General features: G+C 36.1%; 1 protein-coding gene across 1 annotated transcript in view; it reads right to left on the bottom strand.

Moving 5' to 3' along the window:
• Positions 1 to 15,685: 15,685 nt before the first annotated feature.
• Positions 15,686 to 27,183, bottom strand: part of MTPN (myotrophin) — a 36,008-nt gene continuing 24,510 nt past the window's right edge. The window contains exon 4 of the mRNA XM_026052134.1: positions 15,686 to 18,536. Coding sequence (XP_025907919.1) covers positions 18,450 to 18,536 — 87 coding nt within the window. The 3' untranslated portion in view covers positions 15,686 to 18,449. The remainder of the gene's footprint in view (positions 18,537 to 27,183) is intronic.

The following is a 27,183-nucleotide window of genomic DNA, read 5'->3' as shown; positions in this document are numbered from 1 at the left end:
TTCCTGCAGAGACAGAAAACAGATGGTTCATTGCAGCAAAAACTGCAATGTCATCAGTACTGCTAATCTTTTATGAAAGGCAAGGTTCGAAGCGACACGTTATTTTGTATAAATTGACTAAGTGCATTAGAAAAGTAAACAAGGAAAGATTTGGGACATACAAATTTTCAGCCAAGCAGAAACAGAGCTACTGTCTATGCATTGGCTAAGAGACAAAGCTTAATCCTGCTAAGTGATAGTCTAGTTATGAAATTTAAATTTCAAAGAGAAATAGATGGTAAGGTGCTTTCGTTTAGTCCATGATTTTTAGTCTGCAGCAGTGTCATGAACTGTATTTCACAAACTTGTCCTGATCCCCCTGCAGAGCCATGGCTCAGTGGCTAGAAATGGAGTAACTGCTTTGAAAAATTGCTTAGAATCACTGGATTCTAAGTGCTACTGGTTTCTATTGTACTGATTGCTTGGTTTCACTTAGTTCTTATCAGAAGACTGTTATCTCCTCTGGCAGTATATGTATTTGTATAAACAGGATCAGTTTTCAAAAACATGGTTCTCATGTTTTTCTGGTATGCAAGCTGAAAAATATAGACATGATATAGATACATTTCTAAATTCTGGTGCAAGTCAGCTGATTGATAACTGGAGAAAGGCTTTAATTAGACCATTTAATTTTCAAAAACATCATTACATCCACGTCATATAACTGCCCTAGGATGTTTTACAGAAGGGCATGTGTTTTTGAAGTTATATATGTATGTATATGTGTATACACACAGATGGGTGTGCATAGATTTTTTTTTTCCTCAGAAAAGGCTTAGTGTCACCTTACACACACCAGGAAAAATATTCATTAGGGAAGATGCATGTGCCAAAAAGATGAATGGAAAATTAAGATGTCATTGCTAAAGCCCCAAAGCCCATCTGGAAGAGGAAAACCAGTTTCTAGTAAATGCCACTTATACAGAAGGGGTGTCCCTTCCATGAGAGGACTCTGGGGAGCAAGAGCAGCGGTTAGAGTGTTGGGGAGGAAATGGGGGAGGCTGGGAGGGAGTTCCACTTTTAAACACAAATATCCCTAGGATTCTATTTAAGCATGGAGACACTCTGCCAAGCCATTGGAAATGCAGAGAAATCACTGCAGAATGGGAAATGAAACAGCACCAGTTATAGGTCAGTGAAGGTTACAACAGGGAAAAATAGAAAACAGAACCCAGATACTTATTCTTTTGTTCCTGATTAACCCTCGCATTCAGTTTCTGCTCAGCTCTCCAGCCTTTCTAATGGGGAACATGCTTGCAAGCCACCTGTCAGCTGATGCTGGTGCAATTCAATATATTTATGGCTTATGAAGAACAGCCAAATTGCCTGAACTTGAGGATAAGTTGGTGGCTACAACAGAATCTCTTGCTGCTTGTTATTTTTAAATCAAGGAAACAAGATATGTGACCACAAAGGAAACCCCACCTGTGTGCTTCACTTCTAAGGCTGAGGACATTTTTTCTCTGAAGATGCACCACTCCCATATGTAAGATAATTTTCCTAGGCTGTCAAAAAGTCAAACTCTGCAAGTCCGTGTCAACTCTCACTGAATAACATTGACACATAAGTTTAAAAGCTGGCCTTTTGGGGTCATTGTAAAAAATAACCTGCAGAACTGTGCTTTTCTATGCTTTTTAACTGACTTCAATTTTTCTCTTCCTTTCAAATGGTCCTAACTAGCCAAAATACTGCTTACTTTTGTGTAAGAGAAATGCTTGTTTGGCATTCTCAAAAAAAAGCCCATCAAACTTCTCTCTAGAAATACTAATGAAAGTGACTCTTCATTTACCAAATCCATAGTTTAAGGGAAAATCAGCTCTCCTTTCTAATAGCTTTGCATGGAGAGATGGATCTGGCAGAAAGAAGTTGATCAAATTCCCGCTGACTCCAGTCACAGCTTAAAATCTTCTGGCACCAATGCAAATGTCTTTGGAATTAGGTTATAAAGGTGTTTTCATGTTGCACCCAGCCCTGAGTTTTTAAAGAAGAAATAATTCTTGTGTGGCATGGACTGTCAGAAAGAATAGCTGGAATAGGACATGAAGCAGCCATTTGTGTAAGGTCTTTAAAGTTGTCCACTTATCAATCCACTTAAAGTCTTCTGGAAAAAAGTAAGTTTCTTTGCTATAACTCATAAAAATATTCTTCAGAGCAGAAAAAAATGATGGGAAAACTAAATCCACAGTTAGATTAAAATACTGTTCAAGAAAGATGTGCTACATTCACAGCAGAAGAAGAAGAAGCAATTCATCACTGTGAGTCACCAGACAGGATGGAACTGATGAATTAGTATTGAGTAAGACTGTTCCTTGTCCTGGTAGGAAGCAGAGCTGCATTTCATAGATGTCACTTATAATAAGAGACAAGATTTTTATTCATCCGCAGGACAAATCTTTAATGAGATTCACTTTCCAGGTTTATAAGCCATAGCAAAATGACTGGTGCTCTCCAGTAGTGAGGGTGTTAGTTTTCTAGCCAGGAACCATACAAGCCTCAGTACATAGCAAAGCACCCACATATTTTCCCTCTTCATCACTGGTTTACCTGGAATGTGGAATATACTGGGCCATCCATCAAGCCACGAAGAATGTGGGACCATGTGGCCAAGAAGAGTTAACTGTAGAGCAGAGATACTGCCAGTGAGCCTCTGTCTTTGAAAAGTGATCCACTGGCCCTAGAGAAATAAATGGTGTCATTCAAAAAGCTGTTAAACTTGGGAAAGGTCTTCCATGTAAGTCCCTTTTGCACCTCTGTAAATAGAAGTTTATCACAAAATAAAATAGGATTAAAAACTTAAAAAAGAAAAAAAAATTGACCTACATCATCAAGTGACTATGGTTGTTCTGACCTACCACAGGACTTCTTGTTATGCATTTGTTTGCTCCTCCTACTGCTCCAAATTGATTGGCTTAGACTAAAATACAAATTGATGCAATAGAAAGTTGAATTCAAATTGCATGTCGATCCTCACCTTTCCTAATTCTTGAGTGCTTTAGCAATATTCTTTAATATTATGTTTTGTGAGTCTGAGTATCTCAATGCCATGGCTGTTTGCTGAATCCATGTATCCAGAATCCATGTCTCTTACTCTTATTAACTTGCAAACATTTTTAATGATAACCCTTAAGTAATTTGCTATACAGTTGGAGGGGGTGGCACGTGAGCCATTTTGGAGCCATCATGTAGAGTCACAAAATCCAACCCACTCCTTGGCACCAACACTGGTGGTTGTGCCATCAGGGACTGAGCAAGAAAAAGCCAGCAGTAACACTCAGTGTCCTCTCCAAAGCAGCCACTAATTTTCCCTGGCTCGGCTCTTTTATAGACCCCGCCAATCACACAAACACCAAGATCTGCTCAGAAAAGGGAGCAAGACTAGACTTGGAGAAGGGAAAGGAGTAGAATTATAGGAACCCAAATCTGGACTATTTTAAGGTTATACCTTCTGATAGACCCTGAAACTGCTTGGGCCAAATGATTCAGGGAATGGGGCAATCAGGTTATCTAAAACGCTTTTCAAACTGTGACTTTTCCACAAGTTTTCCATAAATGTTTAATATGGTAATATAACAATGCCTGCACTCAAAACAAGCCTTATTCTCTAAGGAGAAAGCAAAGCAAGGAGACAAAAAAATAAAGCTGTTTATTTTTTAAATAACTTTTTTATTTTCTCCTCTGCTATTTATTTCCAGTATGGACTGAAATCTAAAGTGCTGAAATATATACAAAATAAGCTACAGTTATTTATAGCCAAGTCAGAAATACCTAGTAGCTGAAGGTTACCAAGCAACATTGTTCTCAGTAAGTTCAGAAAAAGGTTCAGTTCAGATTCAGCTTTTGGGAACGTTATCTCTAAAACTAAAAAAGTTTCCTGATTGTCAGACATGCAGCTCCAAACCATGCAAGCAGTAGCACTTCATGAAAATAAAAATCAATCAAACAAAAAAAATCTACCTCACATAGTGAAATACCAGGCATTTGAAACAGGTATTCAGCCCAAGAGCAAAATATGAGCTGCTTTAATTGTGTGATATTAATGGAATCCATATGGTTATTCATGTAGATAATAGCTGTAAAATAAAGCTAAATCTTACAGACAATATATATTTTCCTTATTTTGGCACTATGCACATGTCTGACATGTTGGGAAGTAATTCAGATTCATTCACCTATATGAATAAAAATAATTGAAATAACTCCTGAAAAAGAAAATTTAGATTTTTTAATGTCTTTTTTTGTTATTCAAACAAAATACTCAAAATTATTCAAAGATTTCCTCTTTTCTTCATTTAAAAAAAAATAATATTTAAACCATCCATTTCAACAGCTTGGATTTTCAACAAGGATAGTTTATCTTTCCCCTAAAGTCTGAGAGTTGCTATCTGAGGTTTGCCCCTTAAGCATTACACTATTCAGTATCAGTGTTTTGAAAAATCATTTAATTTCCCCGTTAAAGCCACCATCCCTTTCCAAAGCAAACTTAATGTGCCCAAGCTAACAGGAGCAAAAAAAGTACCTTCTTTTTTGCATATAATACCTATAAGATAGGTGCATATAATAACTATAAGGTATAACTTTAGAAGGGTACTCTAAAAATGAAGACTAAAGGGCATATCTCATAATAATTGAAATTCTGGGAACTTTTACTTCAGAGCCATCAGGCATTTAATATCACAACATTAACTATTCAGTGTGAGGATATGCAGAACAGTTCAAAAAGTGATGAAATAATTTCTCAATATCTTGAAAAAACAATGCTAGAAAAAAACATTTTCTTACGCAGATCAACCACTACCTTTGGCAGTGCTGCCAAAGGCCAAAACGCTCTCAGCCACCTGAATAATACATGTACATATTTAGAACCTGATATTTCTAGAGCTGTTTTCCCATCCACTTATCCCTGTCCCTCGGCTGATCCTCATCTGCTTTGTCAGCTTCACCATGAATAAATCTGTAACAAGAATGACACTGAGAGCAAATCATTCATTCACTATCATATGCAGCATGAAACCTGCACATTGAAAAGATGCATTTGATCATATGAAGGGGTTACAGTTATCACCCGTAAATACAGCACAAATCATAATTTTAGAGAGGAATACCTTATAGCAATAATGTAGCTAGGTGTTCTTCAAAACAGTAATTCATGTGCTATCAGTTGTCAAGCAAGAGAAGGAGATGCTTAAAATTAAATGAACTTAATTTTGCAGAGTTACAGCCTTACTGTATTTTCAGGCATTCTTGGATCTGTTTTTATATGTATCTATCTTTCGCAATTAAAAAAGAAAAGAAATCCTGATACATAGAAAAAAAGTGAGATTTTGCTTGCTAATGAGCTATCTATATGGTCATAATGAATGCAGAGTCACAACTTCCTCTGATTCCTGCAAATAAAAGAGAAATTACCTTTCTGAGAGTTCACAGAACATCTTGTCTTTAGTAAAGTAATAATAATTTAAGGAACCAATTTCTATCACTGGTGCGTCTACTCATGTTGGAGTATTAATTTGTAACCCAGTGAGTTTGGAGGTTGTTATATTGTCTTATTATGTGTTATTGGATGTCATACTAACCAAATTTAATGTATTGGAAAATCACTGAGAGACAATCGGTGATAGTAATCTCAGTTTTACTCTCAGCAACTAGGTACTCTTTTTTTTCCCCCCATCTTCAGTTCTCCATCAAGTTCTTCCTTGTTTGTAAGTGTGGGACGCAGCAAAGCAGCATTTCTTTTTGGCTCTTCTAGTGCCTGTTCCAGGAAGTTATTACCAATGTACTCCAAGAAACACCTGCTTTGCCCAGCTATCTTCCTCTTTCAGCAAAACCATGAATGGTTCAAACATGCCATAAGGCTTCAATCTCAAGACTTCTGAATGCCTCAAGAAAGCCTTCTCTTCTTCCTCATGAGGTCATTTCTAGCATACATCCACAAGAATGTCACCCACTTTGGTTTACCCTCAAATTATGATGCAGAGCTTTTCCTACGTGTCTTCTCAGCACGTCCTTGCTATAAGCCATCATCCATGGCAGCACTCTAGTCACTGAGCTATCCTACCAAGTCTGTGATCCCAATGCTATCGTAAACCTGCAGGACTGGTCTCTGGCCATTATGCACTGTGTGTTTACTCTTCAGCTGGGACCACTTGGATAAATACTTTTAGAGTGGTTACATCTTCTTGTGTACCAATGAAATGGTCATACACTTACAGAAACGTAGCTGTTGCTCATTACTAGCTATTTATTGTACATTTGTTCCAACTGTTTCCCGCCCCCCCCAAACAGACTTTAGAAATACGCTTTTGCAAGCTTCTACTGCTTCTGACTTTCCTCCTCCTCTACATTTCTATGAGAGTCATGGAATACAGTGTTTGAAAGCAAATGACCCTCAGCTAAACCTCTGCTAACACCACAGAGTTTGCAAACCATCAAAACACTGTGGTTTGACAAGGTCCTGCTCAATGCAAGAGCTACAATAGCAGATCACAGGTAGGGTCCTGGCCTTTGGCAGTGGCAAAATAGAATGTATTCTTTGAAGTCCATGTTGTAAAATGGGTAACTGGGATGAATACTAGCACAGATGTTCAGCTCACTGAATGCAAGTGACTCACAGGAGTGTAGGCCATTTGTAAAAGACAGCTTGCTCAGCTACGACAGTCTTGTTCTGTAACCAGCTGATTACAGATTGCATTTGACTCCAAAGATCTATACCTTCCTACAACTTCCTACAGCCTGTGAAAAAAAGTCTAGGGCAACTGAGAAGAAAAAAAAGTCCTTTTCTACATCTATGAATCCAAAATATAAACAGATGAAGCGTTTGCATTATCTTGTGATATAGCTTGGGCCTATGGTATAATTCAGGAGGGCAGTGAACTAGGGAGATCATCTAGCCCAATCTTTATATGAAACACAAACAAAGTTTTAAGTACAAAATAAAAATAATATGGCTTTTTAGTCAGGAGTGATACTCTAATATACATGCCTTATCAGAATAACTGATGAAGTAAATTCTGTTAAAGATCTTGTATCTACATATATTTTTTTATATATATATATATATAAATGAATATATATTACTATTTCGGGAGTTTTTCAGGGTGGTTGCTTGACTGATGTACTAAGAAAGTTAACTTTTGCAGAAGACAGAAGACAAAAAAACAAACAAAAACCAAAACAAAATCACCATTCAGAATATATTCTGTTGCTATGTTGTGCCATCCTGAGCCTTTTTATTGAAAGGCTCATTCCAGCAACAACACTCATAGTCCAGCTTCACCTTTATAAATGCTAAATATTACACATATAAAAACACAGAAACTATTTAGCACTCTCCTATTCGTTTTTCCCAGATCCTTCTGAAGAAAGGGACGCATCACATCTCACAGAAACAGAGCTGTGCAGAGTTGTTGAAAAGAACTGGCCGCCCAGTAGACACTTGGCCTAACAAGTTGAAACAAAGCCAGATTCAAACAATTGCTTGAAAATACCATGTAAATAGAGCGCAAATAATACACAGATAGAGCACGGACTAGCAGATAGCTAGTACACAAATCTTAGAGGCCCAGTATTAAATCTTCCTGTTTACATGCAGTCATCTAATATTGAGGAAAATTGTTTTAAGATGCTACCAGTATTGTCACAAATATTGAGACAGCAAAGCCCTTCATATTCTATTACACCAAATCACAGATTAAAAAGCTGAATAATTTGCATTTATCATCTTTGCTGAATGAGATAATTAATCATCCAGACATCTCAGGCATGACGATAAGAGCTGGGGTTTTAGGTTTCTCAGCAATATTTTCAGTTAGACAGTTGCAAAGGAAGTGAAAGATTTCCATGGCTGTTTCCTCACCTGCTTATCAGTTGCCCTAGGTAACAAGTGCATTCATTCATGTTATCACTACAGAGGAAGCATTTGAAAAAAGAAGAAAGCTGCTCCCCAATGTCTACAGTTCTCAGGAAGATATTCTTGTATATTAGGTAGTAGATGTGAGAACATATATACCTGTAAGGTTGTAGAATTCAATTAACAGAAGGCTTCTGTCTTCTGTTGTTGTTACACTGCCTCAGTCAGAGATATCTTGGTGAAGGAAAATACCAATTTTTGGAGGACAGAATTGCACCAAACGCCAAAAGATCAGGCAAATTCTTGTCTCTTACTATATTCAAATGGATGGTTTCTGAGTAAGATGAATTATTCTGGAGGGACAGCAAAGTGACTTTCAAGTAATCTAAAAACACTTCTAGTCTGGATGTTACTCTATTTACATACACAAGAGCCTCCCTAGGCTACAAAGTGCTTTTATTACCCAAATAGTACCCCAGCTCTCCCAAATCTAAAGGTGAGAACTGAAAGACAGAATAACTAATCCATCTACAATACACTGTGGGTACACTGAAAACGTGAGAAGCTCAGTCAAAGCTTTTCTCATTATGACAAAAGTCAGAAAAGCTAAGTGCTAATAACACTTTAAAAGGTTGTGGTTATTTCTTAATTTTAAACTGTTCTGAAAATAAAACTGAACGAAATTGCAAAACCCCTGCAATAATATTCTTACTTGCTAAATGCTTTAACAGGTCGACTTCTTTACTAACTGTTAGCCTCTATCATTCTTCTTATGTTCCATAATGAGTAAAGAGAAAATCTGCTACCCTCAGTAATACAGTGACAGAAAATACCATTGCTTTTCCTAATGCAAGCATTGTCAAAAGTATCAAAGGAAGCTTTGGATTGCAGATCCTCTGTCATCAGCTCTTTAACTGTGCAGCACGAGAACTCCAGTATAGGTACCACATACCTGGAAGTGTTCGAAGCATTTTTTGAGGAGGGCACCCAGTAGAGCACATTACTTTCTGCAAGAGGTATATGCTAGACAGGGCAAACATATTACTTCTTTCAAAGCATCACTCTTCCGTCATTTGGGCAAGTTAGTATTATTTGAAATATTTCTTTCTTTTTTTTTTTTTTTTTTTTTTAAAGTGATGTCATTTTGCATAAATGGCCATAAAAATAATAGTTTTCAAAGTTGTAAATGGGAAAAGTGTTATTTGGATGTTCAGTCTCTTGCTACGATCTTCTATAACAACAACAAAAAACCCTATGCAAACTATATTAGTGTAGCTGAAAGAAGCAGTAAAATGCATTTCTGTGGCACCAGCAATACTGCCATATTTTGCAACCATTTGGTCTTTCAATAGCTTTCAAGGAAAACCAAATGGAAAGCATATTATTTTACTTTATGGAAAAGAAAAGTATTCAGGAAATAAAGGATCTAATAAAAAATGGAACTGGACAAGGTACTATAAATATACTATGGAGAACAACCCTGTTCCAGAACAACCTGGAGATACGACAGAAGTAGCAATTAATTCACTTTATTTTCCCTTGGTCTTTCCTATTATGATTTAATTCTTCCTTTCTATTTGTAGATGACAGATTCATCTGGGATGGAGGTAAAGTACAGTTTTGAAATTCGTACATTAAGGAAGAACAGATAAAGACGAGAGAACAAGAGCATGTTTTACAGATCAGACCTGGATTGTGGAGAATGAAAGAATCTGATCTTTGAAAACCACTCAGGCAAACAATCCACCGACTTCTGAGCTTTGCATATTGGGAGCCAAGGTATTTACTGCCTTTTCCCAAGGCAACTATGTGCTAGTTAAGTGCTAATCTTTCTTAACAAGCAAGACAGAACGACCAATTTATATCCAGCTGTTCATAGAGAGAGCAGTCTTACAAGAACCTCCTTATTAAGCATATGGTCTTATTATTACAGGGCTGGGTCTTTTTCAAGTTATTGTTTAATAAGGCTTTGTAAATATTTATAATCAGAAATTTCATTAGTTTATAGGCTTTTTTTCTTTCCATTTTAAACAGCTGACATTAGAAGTTGTTTGCTTCCCATCTGTTTCATCCCTCTCTCTCTACATAAGCTCTTTTATGCTTTTGAAAGGGTATTGACTACCAATTTTATGCTTTTGAAAGCGTTTGCCTACCAAACATGGAAAAAAATGTTTAAGGTGTGTCAAGCTCTATGAGACAATCCTTCAATCAGCTTACAGGCTACATGCAGAAAAAAAAAAAGAAGGAAATAAAGGAAGTTCCTGCATTGAAAAGTGACATACAGTTTTGGACATTGTCATACAGGAAAACTGTTGGTGAAGAGTCTCCCCTTTTCCTTTTTAGCCCTGTAGTTCAGCATCTTCGTACGTGTGGGTTTTGGCATCATATATAGGACTAAGAGCCCTATACCTGATGAAAAGTCCTTTTACAAGACTTTTCACAGCAATCTGTTGAAAACGTAATTCAGAAGTATTTTTCAGAACAACTGTTCTTATGTAAGAGATCACAACACACAAACCTGGCTAGACTGCAAGCCACTTAAAACACCCTGAAGGAAACAGCACTTAGCAAAATACTCACTTCCTCTGTAAAACATAAGAGCACAGCTCTGTTTTCTTTGATGCCACTTTTCTTTATGCAAAGGAGTAATGAACAGAAATTAAAAGCATTCCTATTTTGGAAAGCCCCCTCCGCTCACCGGTATATTCAAGAACAAAAATGAAATAAGAGGACACACAAATAAAAAGAATCCATACTCAGAAAGCTTGTTAGAATCTAACATTAGAATTTACATGCTCTTAGTAAAAGACTACCATAGTCTAAATGCTGGCCTTAGCTCATCTAGTTTAAGGACAAACACTGCTATTTATTAGTCTTTAACACTGTTAGCTAACTGTATTTTCTGCATGCAAGATAAATACTAGAAAGTCTTCTGCACTGCAGAAACTGAACTGGGTCAACACCATTCCAATCAGAGATCTGTCTTTATCTTAGTCTTGATTAAATTGCTGTCTTTGCCGTGCACTAAAGAGCTGAAGTCAGGCCAAAAATCTCTGTCTTCCGGTCATCTGAAACACATCTTTTGGTTTCTCATTGAAAACGAAGGGAAAAAAAGTGCAGTTGATTTCCTTTGTCACATTATGCTGCTGTTAAAATAAAGGCTGCATTTCTAAATAAAAAGCTATTCTACTTATTTAGTTTAATTTTATCATGCATAGAAGTTTTTTTTTTCCAAGACCTCCTACTTGAAAAAAATATTTTTGAGGCAACATTGTCAAACCTGAATCTAAGCTAAAAAAATATATATTTATTTTTGAAGCAAAAGCTTTGGTGAACAAATTGAAATTTCTTTTGAATGTACCAAATCACTGTTAGAGCAAGCAGGCATGCAGGAATATTATAATAGTAACTTATATCCCAAACTAGTTTTGGTCAGTCAAGAAATGACTTGATGACTAAGTAATAGGTTTGGGAGCCTTCAAATTTATGCACAGGTGGAGACTACTAAAACAATTTTCCTTTAGTATATTTTAAGTTTGGTACACAAACTGAGCTATACAGTCTGCTGTGGTTTTGGCTCAGATTTTCACAGATTTTTGGTATTAATTAAAGCTCCTTTAAATGAAAGCCCTAAACCTCTGACATAAAAAGAATATGGTATGTCCAAAGCAGAATCCCTTATCTGTGCCATATCACTTCTCATCAAGACACTTCAACATACATGCAACTGCATTAATGCTAATCAACGTTTATGCTTGAACAAGATAGGCTTTTTTAGCATCAAGCTGAATTAACCAACTTAAGGTTTTTCAAAATAGCATGACTAGATTAATATCATTAAATCAATATCACCACTCAGTAATCTAACACAGCAATAAGGATTTTGCCTGTTGTTACAGTAGGAAGTCTGTATATAAGATTTTGACACAGCCCCTTGACTTTTTATACATATGATGCTGGCTGTACAAATCATTTCCTTGTTTGTGGATTCAGTGGATTTCAATGTTGTGCCTTTTTTTTTAAAATTCATCTAAAATCTGACTTCTGACTCTTTTCCTACCTGAAAATAGAATTCACTTAAGTAGGATAATTTTTTTTCTCGCATAGAGTCAAACAGGTCTTGCAAATTTCTAGAAGAGTTTACCTAAACATTTTAGTGTTTTTCAGGACCAACACTGGAGAAACTAGAAATAATGAAAGCCAAACACTGATGAAAGTTTCAAGGTAAGGTTTCCTCATCCCATATTTATATTACCATAACAGATTTCAAAACAAATGGGGAAATTAGCTTTTTTTTAAATAAACTCTCTATATTCTTGACTTTACAACTTATGGAAAAAAAAGTCAAAAAGCATACATACAAACATGCATTGACATAATCACTCATTCCTTTTATTTATCTAATAATTTGAGAGAAAAAAAAGAAACACGAGAACACATCATATGCTACATAGAATACATCAGAAGAAACACAAATAATGCTTCAAGCCTAGTTCTTAACCTGTATCTCAACTACAGAGATATTTCCTTTTTCCAACTTCATCTCTATTTTCTTTAAATTTAGTAATAACGAAACAGAAGTAAACTGAAAAATATTTTGTACCTTGAATATCCATTAGTTTGATTGGAATCATGATAATTTCCCCATTCATACTGATTCACTATTTCAGAGAAAGTGTTTTTACCATAACCGTGCATTAGAGGCAAGTTTGGGTGGGTTTAATTTCTCCTCCTCCCGTTCAGAGATGAGGGCAGTCACTTTCTCTTCTATGGATCTTACCTTGAAATGTGTTCTTCCTTACTTTCAGTTGGCTTTGTGACATATGAAAGGGCTTACGAATTTATGATTGTATGTGCAATGATTAATAAAATGTTGAAGAACAGAAGAAGGGAGAAGTAGTAGCAGTGAAATTAAAGTAGCTAGATTCAGATAGAGAGAAGAGAAAAAAGGTACAGATACCTGGCAAAGACTGCAAGATGGTATTTACTACATGACGAAACAGGATGCAGGATTGTTTCCTATAGTTCAGTATGTAGAAACTTCAAGATAGACAATATAAGATTACTAGCACCACAGTCAGAGTCAATACTGGCTAGCTGGTACTAAAGTACATTTATCTCTTGGTAAGCATGTCTAAAGACAACATTATTGAAATCTTCCAGTTAATTGATGAGCATCTTTTTTTTTTTTTTTTTTTCCTTTTGCAAGGGGGCATACGCAAAATCACTTCATTACTCCTCCGTAGGTAGTCTTTATAATCTCTATAGGTATTTGAAAAAGCCTTGTGCAAAGGACAGAAAATTGCCCACTACCACATCATGCCCGAAAGTCTGCACAGTGACATCACGTAGAGTAAGAGACAGGACTCCAAACTACCTGAGCTCTGACACTGCCAGATCAGTCATTTCAGCAGCAAGTGAAACCTAGCCTATTATGTTCAGGGTTCTAACTTGACATCTTCATTTCACTGCACCATAAATTATCACAATTTGCATGTTTGTAGGCTAAAAAAAACAACATTCAGGATTTTTTGTTCCTCCTCCAAAGATGAAAAGAAAAGCAATCCTCTTTGTCATCTCCTAGAAAAGATCTATTTTTATATGTAAAATGGAGTAGCCATGGTATTTGCAGAAACTCCTGCAGAAATTCCTGAGCAAAGGATAAAAAAAAAAAGCTTTAAACATTAAAAGCACAAGCTAAATGGAAAAACTACAACTACCCCCCTTTACTAAAGACCAGAACAGCCACTTAAATGAACCTTGTATAGTATTGTCAAAGTACTTTACTCATTATTTCAAAATGTGCCTTAATTTCACAACATTTGTGAAGAGCCTACTGCACATTGCATAATAACCTTGTATTCTGTATTAGCCTGCAGTGTTCCTGAAAACTGAGAAAAAAAGGAGAGAGGTATGAGAATAGAGGAGACAGGAGAGGCATGTAGATCTATTCCAAATACTCCTTGAACAGTAAAGCAGCAAGGACAAGCAATTTCCTCAAGAGGAGGACTTCTATTTGTAGACAAACCTCTTCAAATTAACATCAGATCACAACAGTAAACAATACGACTAAATAAAACTTTTTCTAGCTTTATATTATCAGAAACACTGTTTTGAATATGAGGGGGGTGACAAACTATGAAGGTAGCACAGCCACTCCGTAAAAGCAACAACTATTTCCTGGTCAGACACCAAATATTATGCTTTTCAAGTTATTCAAACACAACAACAACAAAAAATGTTTTCCATAAGTTATATTGTATACTTTACTGAAAGCTGTTCTAGAATGTCAGGTAACGAGTAAAAGAGCACCTTATATGCTCTAGGTGTGCCTGCCTGAGCGGGAAGGTTGGACTAGATGATCTCTAGTGGTCCCTTCCAACCTTGAACATTCTGTGATTCTGTGAATCTGTAAAATGAAAAATTGTTTTGAAGAAAGCTTTGAAGAGAGCACATTTTCCTCAAACTTGAGAGTAATGCTCAAGTGACCCAATTGAAAAAAATTGCCTTTTCAGGCCAACTTTCTTCTGGAAGACAGCTGAGAAAAGAATTTGCTTCCAAAAATCAGCCACGTGAAGTGCTTACATGTGCATATAAATTTGGTTATCCAGCCACTGAACAGCATAAGTGGAATCTGCATCCTGAATCTTAGATAACTTTTCTGTAAAAGCAATTAGTATCCATTAAAAACAACAACAAAAAAACTAAATCCAAGACAGGAAGACAAACTGAGTCATGCAACACTTATGAATTGCCACTGGCCAACACACTATTTGAATTGCTTTGGAAGCAATTCCAAAAAATGTATGACGTACATGTCCCTCTTCTATTTTCTACCACTTTACAATGCATTAGACGGAAATTGCAATGCATTAGAAATTCCTGTTTTTGAATTTAAGCACTAAAAACGGCTAAATTTATTTAGAAATATTATTTCCCCTGTTTATGCAATTCCCACTTCAATGCACTACCTCCTTGTACTGTTTTTTCTTTAAAATCATACATTTAAGAATAAATCAAAACAAACAATTCAAGTTATTAGATTTAAATCTCTACTGCCAACAGTAATAATGCAACTCTGATGTAACTGTAAAGATATAACAAGCAAAAATTACATATTTCTATATGATTATGTAGAGAATGAATTAATTTAGCCTTTGTAGACAATGTGGAGAGACATTATCTGCCCACACTGCTTCCCAGAACTTACGATGGATAAGAGAGCTTCAACACCATGCATATGAGGGAAATACAGACTATAGAACCACAAAATTTATCAAAACATATTGTAAAACGTATTTATGTAATTTAGAAAAATCATCCTTCTAGACTCTGTTTTCACAACAGCTTCTATTCCACATTTAAGTATTAAGTATCATAATATATTAATCACTCTGAACGTGAGATGGAGCTTATATATCTTTCAGGCTCACACATATTTGAAGCCAGCAAAATACAACACAGGAGCAGAAGGAAGAGAAAATAAAACTACAAATTTTCATATCGCACAATTCAAGTTTATTCCATTCATTCTTGCAACACAAACTTAAAAATACAGTATCAATTAGCATTCTGATGTCTATGAACCATGGTAATGATGAACTCAACTGTGTCAAAATAGTTACATAGGTGAAAAGAGGAAGCCAAATATCAAAATGCACAAAGCACTAAGTTTCTTCCATCACTGCATAGAAAGATGATTGTTTATCCATTTACAAAATATAATTAAGACAGTTCATTTTGAAATTTTGCATGCAACATTGCAATTGCTTGACCTAAGACACTCCACTCCTACCAGCCTCTTCTACAAATAATTCAACGCTATGTTCAAGAAAAAGGAAAAAAAAAAATCCATTTAATTACTGCATTTCTTTTCCCACTTACTCCTCCCTAAGAATAAGGAGCAGCAGTTAAAAGATCCAAAATACACTTATGGTTATAATTTATTGAGCAAAATTTGAAAGGAAAAGGTACAAGAGGAGAATAGATTTGCAAGTGTATGTACTTCTAGTCTGAGAAAGTACTGTTTTCAGAATGCAAAATAATTTAAGATTTGGTATATTCATCTAGTTAAGACCTACTCAAAGACACAAGTAGGCACTCATTTTTCTTCTTCACAACAAAACTAAAAGGAAAGGAATGAATGAACAAGCCCTGTTTCTAGACAATCATGAAAGAGTTCAGCTTTTCTCATCATCATCATTAGTTTTTTCAAAGTTCTGGGCAAAATTATCAATCACTTCTCATGTAGTGCAAAAAAAAATTTTGATGATTCAATCAATAAATGTCATCTTTTCACTATCTAGAAAGGCATCTTGGGTGTACACTACAGCCAAATTCACACTTGAAGTTTGTTTGCATTTTTTCCTCAATTAAGAAAAAGGTGTTCACACAACTGTAGAAAAAGAAAGGCAAAGTTGCCTCAGTGAGTTATCAGAAGAGTTAGTACAAAGATGATGTCTCCTTTATATAATAACGCTCACTTAAATGCGAGTTGAAGGCAGGGGGAGGGAAAAATCAGAAGTACAGGAGAAAAAAAAAAGAAGGAGAAAGCCTATGGCCAGACAACTTGACACTAATCAACACAAAACTTGAATAATCAAGTTTTCCACATAAAACAGATTGCAGTTTTCTAGACTAGGATTTTAGTACCTAAGTATTTATTAGCATAACACGGAAACAAATTTATGCCAAGGATGTTTACTTTCATAGCTGAATAAAAAATGAAACCTATATTCTATGTTCACACTATTGCAATGACATGACCATCAGAGTTAAGATTACAGGGTTTTCTTTAAGTATTCATTAAAGAGTACTGCTCATCAAGCCATTACCAATTGATTTACCACTCATTTCCTATCTTCCTTCTCTTTCTTGCCACTCATTTCCAGGAAGCACAATTAATTGCACTGTACAGTTCATGGCCAGTGTTTTTTTCCCATGCTCTTCTTATGGGATACGTACATGTAAAGTCAGTTCAGGATCTCATTCTACCATTTAAACACCAGGTGTTTTACAGGTGAGACATTCACTAATATTATGCAACATGATTCAAGTAAAACTAATCTCCATGAAATATTTTAGTGGTTGTCACCAATCTACTTCTACACAACCTCCCAATTTCAGCTATGACAGCAAAATAGTATCAGCTACTTTTAAGAATTCAGCGTAAAATTTTATGTACAGTGTTATCTGTATGGTATCAGAAAGTTTGAAAATTGTATTTTAAAAAAGGAAGGTGTACAACTTTGTGGTTTAGACTTTTTTGTTATAAAACCTGTTATTCACTCTGGAGTGAACTGGCAGTCTGAAGAAAATTTCGGGATGAAAGCCAGAAGCTCTTGCATTCCTGAGAACTGTAGGATGTGACAGGAATCCCTATCACTATTTTAAATACCTTCCCATGAGTTGTCAAGGCTGTTGCAGTACTGCCATGTACAGCGGTACAATAACTCTTACCTAAATTATGATAGTTAATATGGTAGGGCTGCAGTGGGAACTTTTAGAATAAGCTCCATGCCTTAATAATCAATTTTAAAAGGTTCATTCAGTCAGCAATGAAACGTGAATACAAGAATGCACTCCATCCCACCCTGGTAGTTAGGGCTAATTAAGATTTCTACCTGTAAGTCTTCCTGTTCCTAACAACTAAACTTAGGAAGCTCTGCATGTATTGCAAAGCTTACCAAGAAGTTTAGCATCTATATTTACCTCTGATATGAATGTCTAAATAATTATTGTTCATTTTGAACATTTCATTTGATTATCCCTGTATATCAAACAGCCTGAAATTTTCAAACTACGCACTTTCAACCTATTGACTTTACGTTGACATGGTGAGTAAATAAATTTCTTCTTACAATCCTTCTGGAAATGACTCTAGTGACGTTTTTAATTTTCTCAAAAAAAGCTGGTTAAAACCTCTGTTCTGGACTAGAACACATATGGAAAAGGAAACATCGAAGTTCAAGCATCCAAAAGTACCTTGGCAGATATTCTGGAGTGTAATAGGGCTTTGCCTCAGCTGATCTTCCTGGTTTACTCAAGAGTCAGAAAACCATTAGTGTGACATCCAATTAATCAATATGAAGTACAGCTCCATTAACCAAAAGTCCTTAAAACTGCAACATAAGCTTTAGGCAGATGAATAAAGCTACCCATAGAGAGAGGAGAGAAAAGCAACCCAGTCATCTACATTAATTACTATACTTCAGTTTATGGTAGACACTAATTCCATGGGACTATTGTTTCCTTCACAATTATGGTCTTAGGTACATTCCATCTAAACAGATCTTTGAACTAAAACCTTAGTACTAACTTAGGAAGTTCACAAGCCAAAAATTAAAGATCATGATCTCTTTTCCCCTCTCCTTTTTCACTAGAAACGAGAAAAGTTTGTGCACTGAAAAGAGGTCCGAACAGATTATCTTTGATAAAGCCCCTAACTAGAGAGAATCTCCCTCTCCCCAAAGTATTTAGCTGAAGAAGCTGGAAGATGCAAAGAGTGACAGACAGGCAGCAGTGTGAGGCCACAGGAGAGACATTTAAGATAACAGTCCATCCATCACTGAAGAAGAGTTTTTATTGCCTGGTTGTCAGTGGCTTCAAAGGCAGTTAGTCCATCTGGGCCTTTCACAGTCTTATCAGCACCCTGTAAAGACATTGAAAAGGATTGTCAATTCATAAAGGAAAATGTATTATATTATTAGGTGCTTTACAACAGTTGTTTACTCTGGATAATTACATTCATTATATATAGCTTTGTAGTCCAATGCATATTTTCACCTCAAAACCAAACAGGCCCACATTTACCCATGAAACTATTCAGCATACAGCTAAAGCTATTCCACATCCCTGCCCTGAGCAGAGGGGATAAAGTTTGAGAAATCAGTGATATCACTTTGTCACAAAGAAAGCTGAAAGATCAAATTATTAATATAGGATACAGCCAAAAGTTTTTTTTGTTTGTTTGTTTCTAGCAACTACTTGAATACAAAAACTCCATCTCGTGCCTTTTATGAAAACTATGGTGCAATACACTTTTCCATATGCCAAAAAAATCATACAACCTCTGGAAGGACTTACTTATTAACAGAATAAAAATAAGTTAAAGACGTTAGTGAGCAGTACTGCCAACCACTATAACAAAACTCAAGAGTAAGCCTCTGTACAATACTAAATTTTATCTTGGATTAAAATTCAATAGTTGCCAAAAAGACTAGACAAGACCTAAATTAATTGGCTTCATTTTCTGCTCATAAATATGTATCAGATATGTCTGATTAAAGGCTTAACATAATGCATATATCAGAGGAACCAGGAATCATCCACACTGCAGATTGCAGCTGCATAAAAGCCAAATCCATGACAAAAGCATGACCAATGAGTTCTAAACTCAAGAAATATGAGTAAGGATGTTTCATAACTAATCTGCCTAAGCTTAATCATACCCCATTTGTCTTCCACATCACAAGGATCATATTCATCTAGCATTGTGCTTATCTCTGTTTTGATAAATCAAAAAGGCAAGCTTGGTACATTGAAAAAGTCTTAATGTCCAAAACTAAATGAGTGTTTTTGAATGAGCTAGGCCTACCTAAAAGCAGTAGAGCAGAATACAGTCAGTACTACTTGTATTTACAAATCTGGCATTATTTCACACAAGGTTATAGACGTGCACAACTAGACATGGCAGACTTATGTAGAAATAAGTATCATCAATAACAGAAACAGAAAAGGAAAGTAAAAGTTAGAAATGGAGATTAGCTAATCATATTTGTTTTGAGCACTGCACAGACATGCATATGAAAGCGAAAACACAGGCAAAAATCACAAAAAACGTAGTTAATTTTGATCCGTTTATTATTGCATCAGAGAACATAGGACTATAAAGATGGAAAGATGCTTCTTGAAAATAAGTTAGATTGCAGAACATTTCCTTCTGGAAAGATATGCAAGTCTCATTTTTAAATATCTAAATTAAAATGATAGTAAGAATACTTTTGTACAAATATGCTTCAGTATACATGCACTGCAGAGTCCCATTTGTTTCGGTATGTTTTAGCTGAATCTGGCCTTAGAATATGTACAAGTGTCTCTCCTCCCTTGCATTACACATAAGAAAATGCACAAATTAACACAACACCCGATAGCTTTCTAAGAAAATGACAGACCTTATATTTCGAGAACTTCTCCACTGAAACCTAAAATCATTCACTTATTCCCAAGATAACTCACAGTTTGAATAAACTTCCCATTTTAACTGACTTTTTAACAATCTAATAAACTGCATCTCACATTATTGTAACTTGTTGCCAACACTATCTTTCACATGAAATATTCACAAGTCTGAAGAGATGTTTCACACACAACAATATTACACCTGCCATTCTGAACAGAATGCTTTACAGTGGTTTCTAAAGTGTCAGCACTCGTCCCGTGGCCTGCTGGCCAAATGAACCACGTCACAACCATTCGTCTTGCCTGCAAGCCCATAGATGCCATTGGGAGCAAGACCCAAGCTAAATGGATTGCTTTGCAGTAGCCAGCTCTGGGGCAGGAAGACGGGCTCCTGCTATCAAAAGCCTGGAAGATAAAACTGTCTTGGAAGCCAGGAGAGTGAAGTGCAACTGCTCATTTACTCTCATACTTTCCAGGCAGCGGAATAGAGACATGCCTTTGGTGCACATGCATTAAATGCAGTCAAACAGAAGGAGCCACCACAGCAGTTGCTCCTCATCCTGACCAGATGTAACACACTTGATGAGAACGCTGCAGCATTGACTCAAAGGGTATGAATACAATGAACACAAACAATCTTTTTCACTGTTAATTAACTGTTTAGTAGACTTAAAATCAAAGATGCAGAACTACTTCTGGTACAAAGCTTGCTCTTTCTTTCCATCTCCTGCAAACATTGAGAGCTACCTTACCTAAAGGAACCATTAAACCAAAAAATTTCTCCCCCACAGAGTGCTCTCTTACTTTCTCTCTCTATATACACACACATATATTAATAGTTTTCTCATTTTTTAATATGTTCTATACCATCTTAAGCAGTACTTTAGTATGTTAAAAGTTACAAGGTATTTCAAGTGCTATTAGCACCTCAAGTTTTATGATAATTTGCACAATTTTGTATTGCATCTGTTACCTACATTTGTATTTCAGAAAACAGTTAAAGGCATGTAAGACATGAGTTTCAAATTTTGCTTTATTGAATGTAGGATAAGAGAGTCATAGCTATCTAAGAATTAGACTGTTTAATATAGTCAGTATTAAAAAATTAAATGGATCCTTAAGTATTAAGTATTCCAGTATTCTACCGAAGCAGCCATAATCAAGTTCAAGTTAGGGTGAATTTAATTTTCGGATGCACAGCATTGCCAGGAAACAGGTTTAATGGCAGTTCATTGAAATAAAATGTACCACAGTATTCTCTAGTTGTCCAAAGTAGCTAATACTTTCTCCTTTTTTTTTCCATATTTATATATATGTATGTGTGCGTACATTTGGAGCAGTGCTTATTGTTCACTAGGAATTTATGAACAAATCTAGGACCAAATCATGTTCTTTTCCATATAGATCTATAATGCAGACATATACATGAAGATAGGCAAAAGAACATGAAGATAAATTTTAACTTTACAGACACACACAGATTCTGTCTTTAGCAGCGTAGTAACAACCACAAGGAATGCCTGGACTGTTATCCCACTGGGAACAAGGCAGTACAACAGCTACTGGGATACAGTTGCAGTTCAGAAATAAAATATCATTGAAGTAGCAGAAAGGGCCAATGCAGAAATATTACAAAACTTGTACAACTAGAATGAGGTTACCTGAAACTAGAAGACTGGCTTACAGAACAAGTGGCTAATTTCTGTAATTAGTCACCACAGGAAGTTACAGAGAAAGATGATATCAGCTGGCTAAAAAATGACTGAAACAAATGCATAGACAAGAGATTTTATAAATATTTATTAAAGGGAGTAAACACGCATGCACGTCTAAAATCCCTAGTACAACAATTAGGGATATTTTGAAGAATGAGAGAAAAAGATCACCAAAAGCAGACAGCAAACCCTTCTTTTAAACTTTAAACAAAGTGTTCTTTTAGAGTAAATCTAATTACTTTCATGTATTACAATAAACCAGAGCAAAATAATATTACGAACTGAAAGTCATAGCCCAATGGAAATGTTTTAGGTATTACTATGCAAAACTCTACAGCCTGAGCCTTTGCGGGACCTTCACCATAAGCTTTCAGAAGCTTGCCTTCATTACTTGAAAGAGACACTAAAGAGTAGCCCAAAATTATTTTTGAGCTGTGGAGATGAAGTAAGATATTTTAAAATAGTGGATTACCAAATGAGAAGTTTGGATGGAAATCTGCAAAATGGGTTCTTCAAAGTTATGTTTTAAGAAATTATGTTTTTTGATCTCTAACCTGACCAAAAACTATCATCTGGCCTAGAGGCTGCTTGTGGCAATAATAATACCTTAAGATTTAATTCATTCTACTTTCAATTTGACAGAAAAATATTATATCTGTACAGGTTTACTTTACTTACTGAGAGCCCATGTCCCCACAGGTTATAAGTTTAAACTGCCTTGATATGCAGAATGCTATAAAGGGAAACAAAATGCTCTTCCCGAAGCCCACACCTATTCATCTGCTTTTCTTCTTTAAGCAATATAAGTAACAAAGCTTTTAAAATGGATTAAAATGCAATCAGTGACAATTTTTTCAGAAACCAGTAGTCTTACCAGAAAAGGATTATCAGCAACTTTTAGAATCAAGTGGGAACCGAAGAACAGCTATCGGTTGAATATGATGTCAAACTGGATACTGCAGTCAACTCAATTTTGGTTATTCAGACTTGTTAGTTTATCTGGTTTCAAAAGTACTTAGGCTAAGACTTAAAACCCACAAGAGAGTTTTATCATTCATTAATTTTTAATGAAATACGGCATTCATTTCAGTTCTTTGTCAGTCTTTCCTATTTAAGCCAAGGCCATAAAGGAAGAGTATTTGTGGTTCACTATTAATCAATGAACAATTTGAGGAACCAGTAGGTCTTTTTATGTTTTGATTAGCACAGAACTCCTCGCAATATTTGCATTCTTTCTCTAGATATCAGGACATTGACTGGAGCCTCTTTAAGCCAAGTTCTCATGGTACAATTCCTGTTTTCACATATGTTAAGATAGCAACGGTTCCCAAAAGAGTTGTGCTTTTGGGACAGCACTCAAACAACTTCTAGGACAGTACTCAAACAGCTACTACAACTTAAAATAGAAGAAGTTGTGCCAGTCTAAGCCCCATCTGAATACAGAGTTTGATCTCTGACAAGTCAGACTACAGCTTGAAAATTAATTGGGCATCTGTCATTTCTTTCTCATCTACTTGGCTCAAACACCAATTCATAGAGGCAGTGAAGAATCGTAGAATTTAAGTTGGCAGAGCAAGACAAAACTCAGACTTGGCATAAAAGATAGGGAGAGGAATTTGTGTGACAGAGAGCCCAAGCGTGTATTTCGTAATTACAGTAGCAATTCTATACCGGCAAACCTGGAATAAAACAGATTAAATACTTCCTAACTATCCAAACCAAAGACATTGGAGTCATGTACTGCTAAAAAAAAAAAAAAAAAGGCAAAATCAAGTAGAAACACAGCTAGGACAGTACTCATTTATTCTTGAAGCACAAATATTTATTAGTAAGATATCCTGAAGAAAGGTTTTCTATATCTCAGGTCAGTGTTTTACATTTATTGAAAACTTTATAAAAGAGTTATTAGTAATCAACTGCTTAGTTGCATTGTGAAATCATAATTGGATAAAATATAAAGTAACTTGAGCTTTGGAAATCAGATGGATCTTTCTATTAGCCAAGATGCTAAGAAAATAAAGATATATCAATCTAAAAGCAATTAAACTTTGCAAAAGCTGAGCTAGTATGCATAACAGCAAGTTAGGTTGGGTTAGGCTGCACTTTAAAATCCTCTGTCCAAATAGAAGACAAATCTTTAAAGTTAAAACAAACAAACAAAATCAACAACAAAAAACCACTTCTTTCACATTATAATGAATTGAAGATTTTAAATCAGCAACAAAGCTTTAAACTTTAAAGGTGTGGAAAGTTGATAGCATTTGAAGACATTACACATGTCAACAAAAACTTTTTTCTGATCTTCAAGTTTAAAGTACTGCCTTATCAATGCTTTCTTTTAGCTGATATTAGGCAGGCCTAAACCAGGTCAGCACAATGGCTTCTGTTTCTGTAATTCATTGCGGCTAATCACTGATTAACATTACAGTGGTGCTTGATAACAATCACTTGCAATGTCAATTTTAAGGTTTAAACTACTCTTATTTTCTTCTTTATTTTTAAGAAAAGGAAAATCTTAAGTGCCAGAAGTGCTAGAACATACCAGACTGGAAAGACCTCTGCTATAGTTTTAACCAGTAGCCAATGCCACGGGACTTCCAGATAGGTTAGAAGATGTGACTATGTCATGATTTGGAGCTATTGTTGATGCAAGACAGAATTTAATGGAAAAAAACAATTGCTTCTGAGGAAGAAAGAGGAGAAGCAGAAAATAAGATCTATGGAATCTAACCTCTCCAGAGATAATTTCACTGAGAGGTAGATGTAAGATATTCCTTGTTTTAGCAGGTGCAATACTCTGGACTTGCTGCCAACGGAACCCCTTCTCACTGCCCATACAGAAGCAGCTCCTTTTTCAAGTCTCTTTCATTTCAGGTCTCTACTCCTTACAGTTTCCATGTTATTATCTCCCCTACAATTACAGCTGAGCATTACTTTCCATATAAAGGTCAAAATCATTGCATCATCCTACATTAGTGGTTAGATTATTTTCTGTAGCATGTTTCTTAACATTTTTATCTTAGTTGCTAGAAGTAAGAGTATTTCTTCCTGTTAGAAAATGCAAATATTGAGTTACAAGTACTTTTTCCACACAGCTAAAATGTGCAGCCAGTCAGCAATATGAAATACTGCAATTAGATTCTTTCCTACAGAAGTATGCCAACAAAAATTGCTACTGAAACTTAGATTTCCAGAAATATTATGTTATAAAGTATGTAGATTTATACTGGGGAGAAAGAAAAAAAATGAATAAAAGGCAAAACTTCCATGGGCTAGATAACTAGGCAAACAATACAATAGAAAATCTAAGTTTAGCGCATACCTACAAAGCTATAATCAAAACCAAGAAATCACCTTCTAAAATAAGCATGTCACACTTCCAGAGTGCTGAAAGTTTTCTCAGAGCAGCAGCTGAAGTGAAACTAAACATACCTCATACTGAGAGCTGTTTGGTGAACCCATTAGATGAATTTACTTAGCAGACACCTACTCTTGAGCTGCTCCCCTGTTCTCTTTCCATTCCTTGAAATGGAACCTGTTGTTTCTCTAGGACCACAGTATATAAGGGAAACAAACTAACACAGCAAGAAAATTTTAGTTCAGAGATGTCAACTAGCATGAAACTAACTGCAGAAATTTAAGTTGAAAAAATGACCAGTGACAAAAAAAAAAAAAAAAAAAAAGAAGAAGAAGAAGAAAAAGAGCATTAGCTACACCGGTGAAAGTTTAAGACAGAAGAGAATCACCTATTTTGCTTGCATCCAACCTTTCTATTGGCTTAGCTGTAACATAGGTCTGCAGATTCAGCTTCTACAGCTAATACTGGTGGGTACCCATCGCACATACTGAAGAGAAAACATGTAAAGATAGACCACGTGGACACATCTCACTTAGGCGACTGAAGCTCCAGCAGAATACCACAAATTAAGCTCCCAATAACTAAAGTATCTGACTAGGCAATATTAAGTGTCACAGATCCAGTGAAAAAAAGCCTTGGCTGCATGTTTAACTGTTCCATTTAAAGGTCTGGTGAGATTACTCACAGCACTGAGATTTTTTTTCTTCCTTATCAAACTACAATCTCAAAAACTGTTTTAACAGTGGAATATTAAAGACTGCCCAAGCAAAGTACCATTTACAAAACACAAAACATTTTTGTCATCTCTACTTCAATTTGTCATATTCAAATTGTCATATTAAAGTCACATCAACCTGAAACAATGTCACTCAATTTAAAACTGAAGGAGTTAAGGTTGTTAGTAGATTTGCCTCCACCTCCTTCCCCATGAAAGGGGATTAAAACATATTCAATCCACTGAAAAACAGAAGTTTGAGAAGCAGAGTGTGCATCCCAACCTACTTCTGCTCGCCACATTCCAGAAGCTGACAAAACCATCCATGAGAAATGTTTTGATTACAGTAGTGATATTACTTGATAAAGAGTTTGAAATAGAGTTCCAGAAACTCGAATTCCAGCATGAGGAAAAAAAAATAACTAAATTGAGGGACTGCAGACACTGGAACTAACTGACTCAAGGTCTTCAAGAACAGGTCATATAAACTTCAACTGCAACTACATTCTTTAAATTTACTTGAACATAACTTCTCAAGGTCCATTCCAAACTTTTTTTTTTTTTAAATTTAGATCAGTTGGACTGCATCTTACATGTAGATTATCTACACCGTTCTCCTACATATTCTTACAAATATGGCAGAACAAAGTAAAAATCCCTGCTTATTAGAATTGTCTGAGGCATTACTTTACCATGGTATTGTCAGACTGGTGTCTCAGGAAGCTCTCAAAAATCAAGTCTTTCCTCTCTCCATTGCCTATAACTACCTGTGTAGGCATTCTGAGAGGTTCTAGAGGACCTAAACTGTCTCTGAATATATCCGGACAGATTAAAAACCAGTCCTAATGTCCTTAAGTCTCTTGCAAGTAATAGAGCTTTCTACAAATGATGCTAATTGCGACCTGGATGAAGGGCTGGAGTGCTCCCTCAGAAAGTTTGCTGATGATACCAAACTGGGTGGAGCAGCTGATAGCCCTGAAGGCTGCGCTGGACAGACTGGACGGTGAGAAACCTCATGAGGTTCAACAGGGGCAAGTGCAGGGTCCTGCACTTGGGGAGGAATAACCCTGGACACCAGTATAGATTAGGCGTGAACCTGCTGGAGAGCAGCCCCGCAGAGAGGGACCTGGGTGTCATGGTGGACGACAAGATGACCATGAGGCAGCAGTGTGCCCTGGTGGCCAAGAAGGCCAACGGGATCCTGGGGTGCATTAAGAAGAGCGTCTCCAGCAGGTCGAGGGAAGTGATCGTCCCCCTCTACTCAGCCCTGGTGAGGCCACATCTGGAGTACTGCGTCCAGTTCTGGGCTCCCCAGTACAAGAGGGATGTG

This window comes from Nothoprocta perdicaria, unplaced genomic scaffold (assembly GCF_003342845.1).
Source record: "Nothoprocta perdicaria isolate Ctin4 unplaced genomic scaffold, notPer1 scaffold_84, whole genome shotgun sequence".
In the NCBI taxonomy this organism is placed as follows: Eukaryota; Metazoa; Chordata; class Aves; order Tinamiformes; family Tinamidae; genus Nothoprocta; species Nothoprocta perdicaria.
The sequence above is the reverse complement of the archived record's forward strand: the minus strand, read 5'-3'. Positions and strand labels throughout refer to the sequence as shown.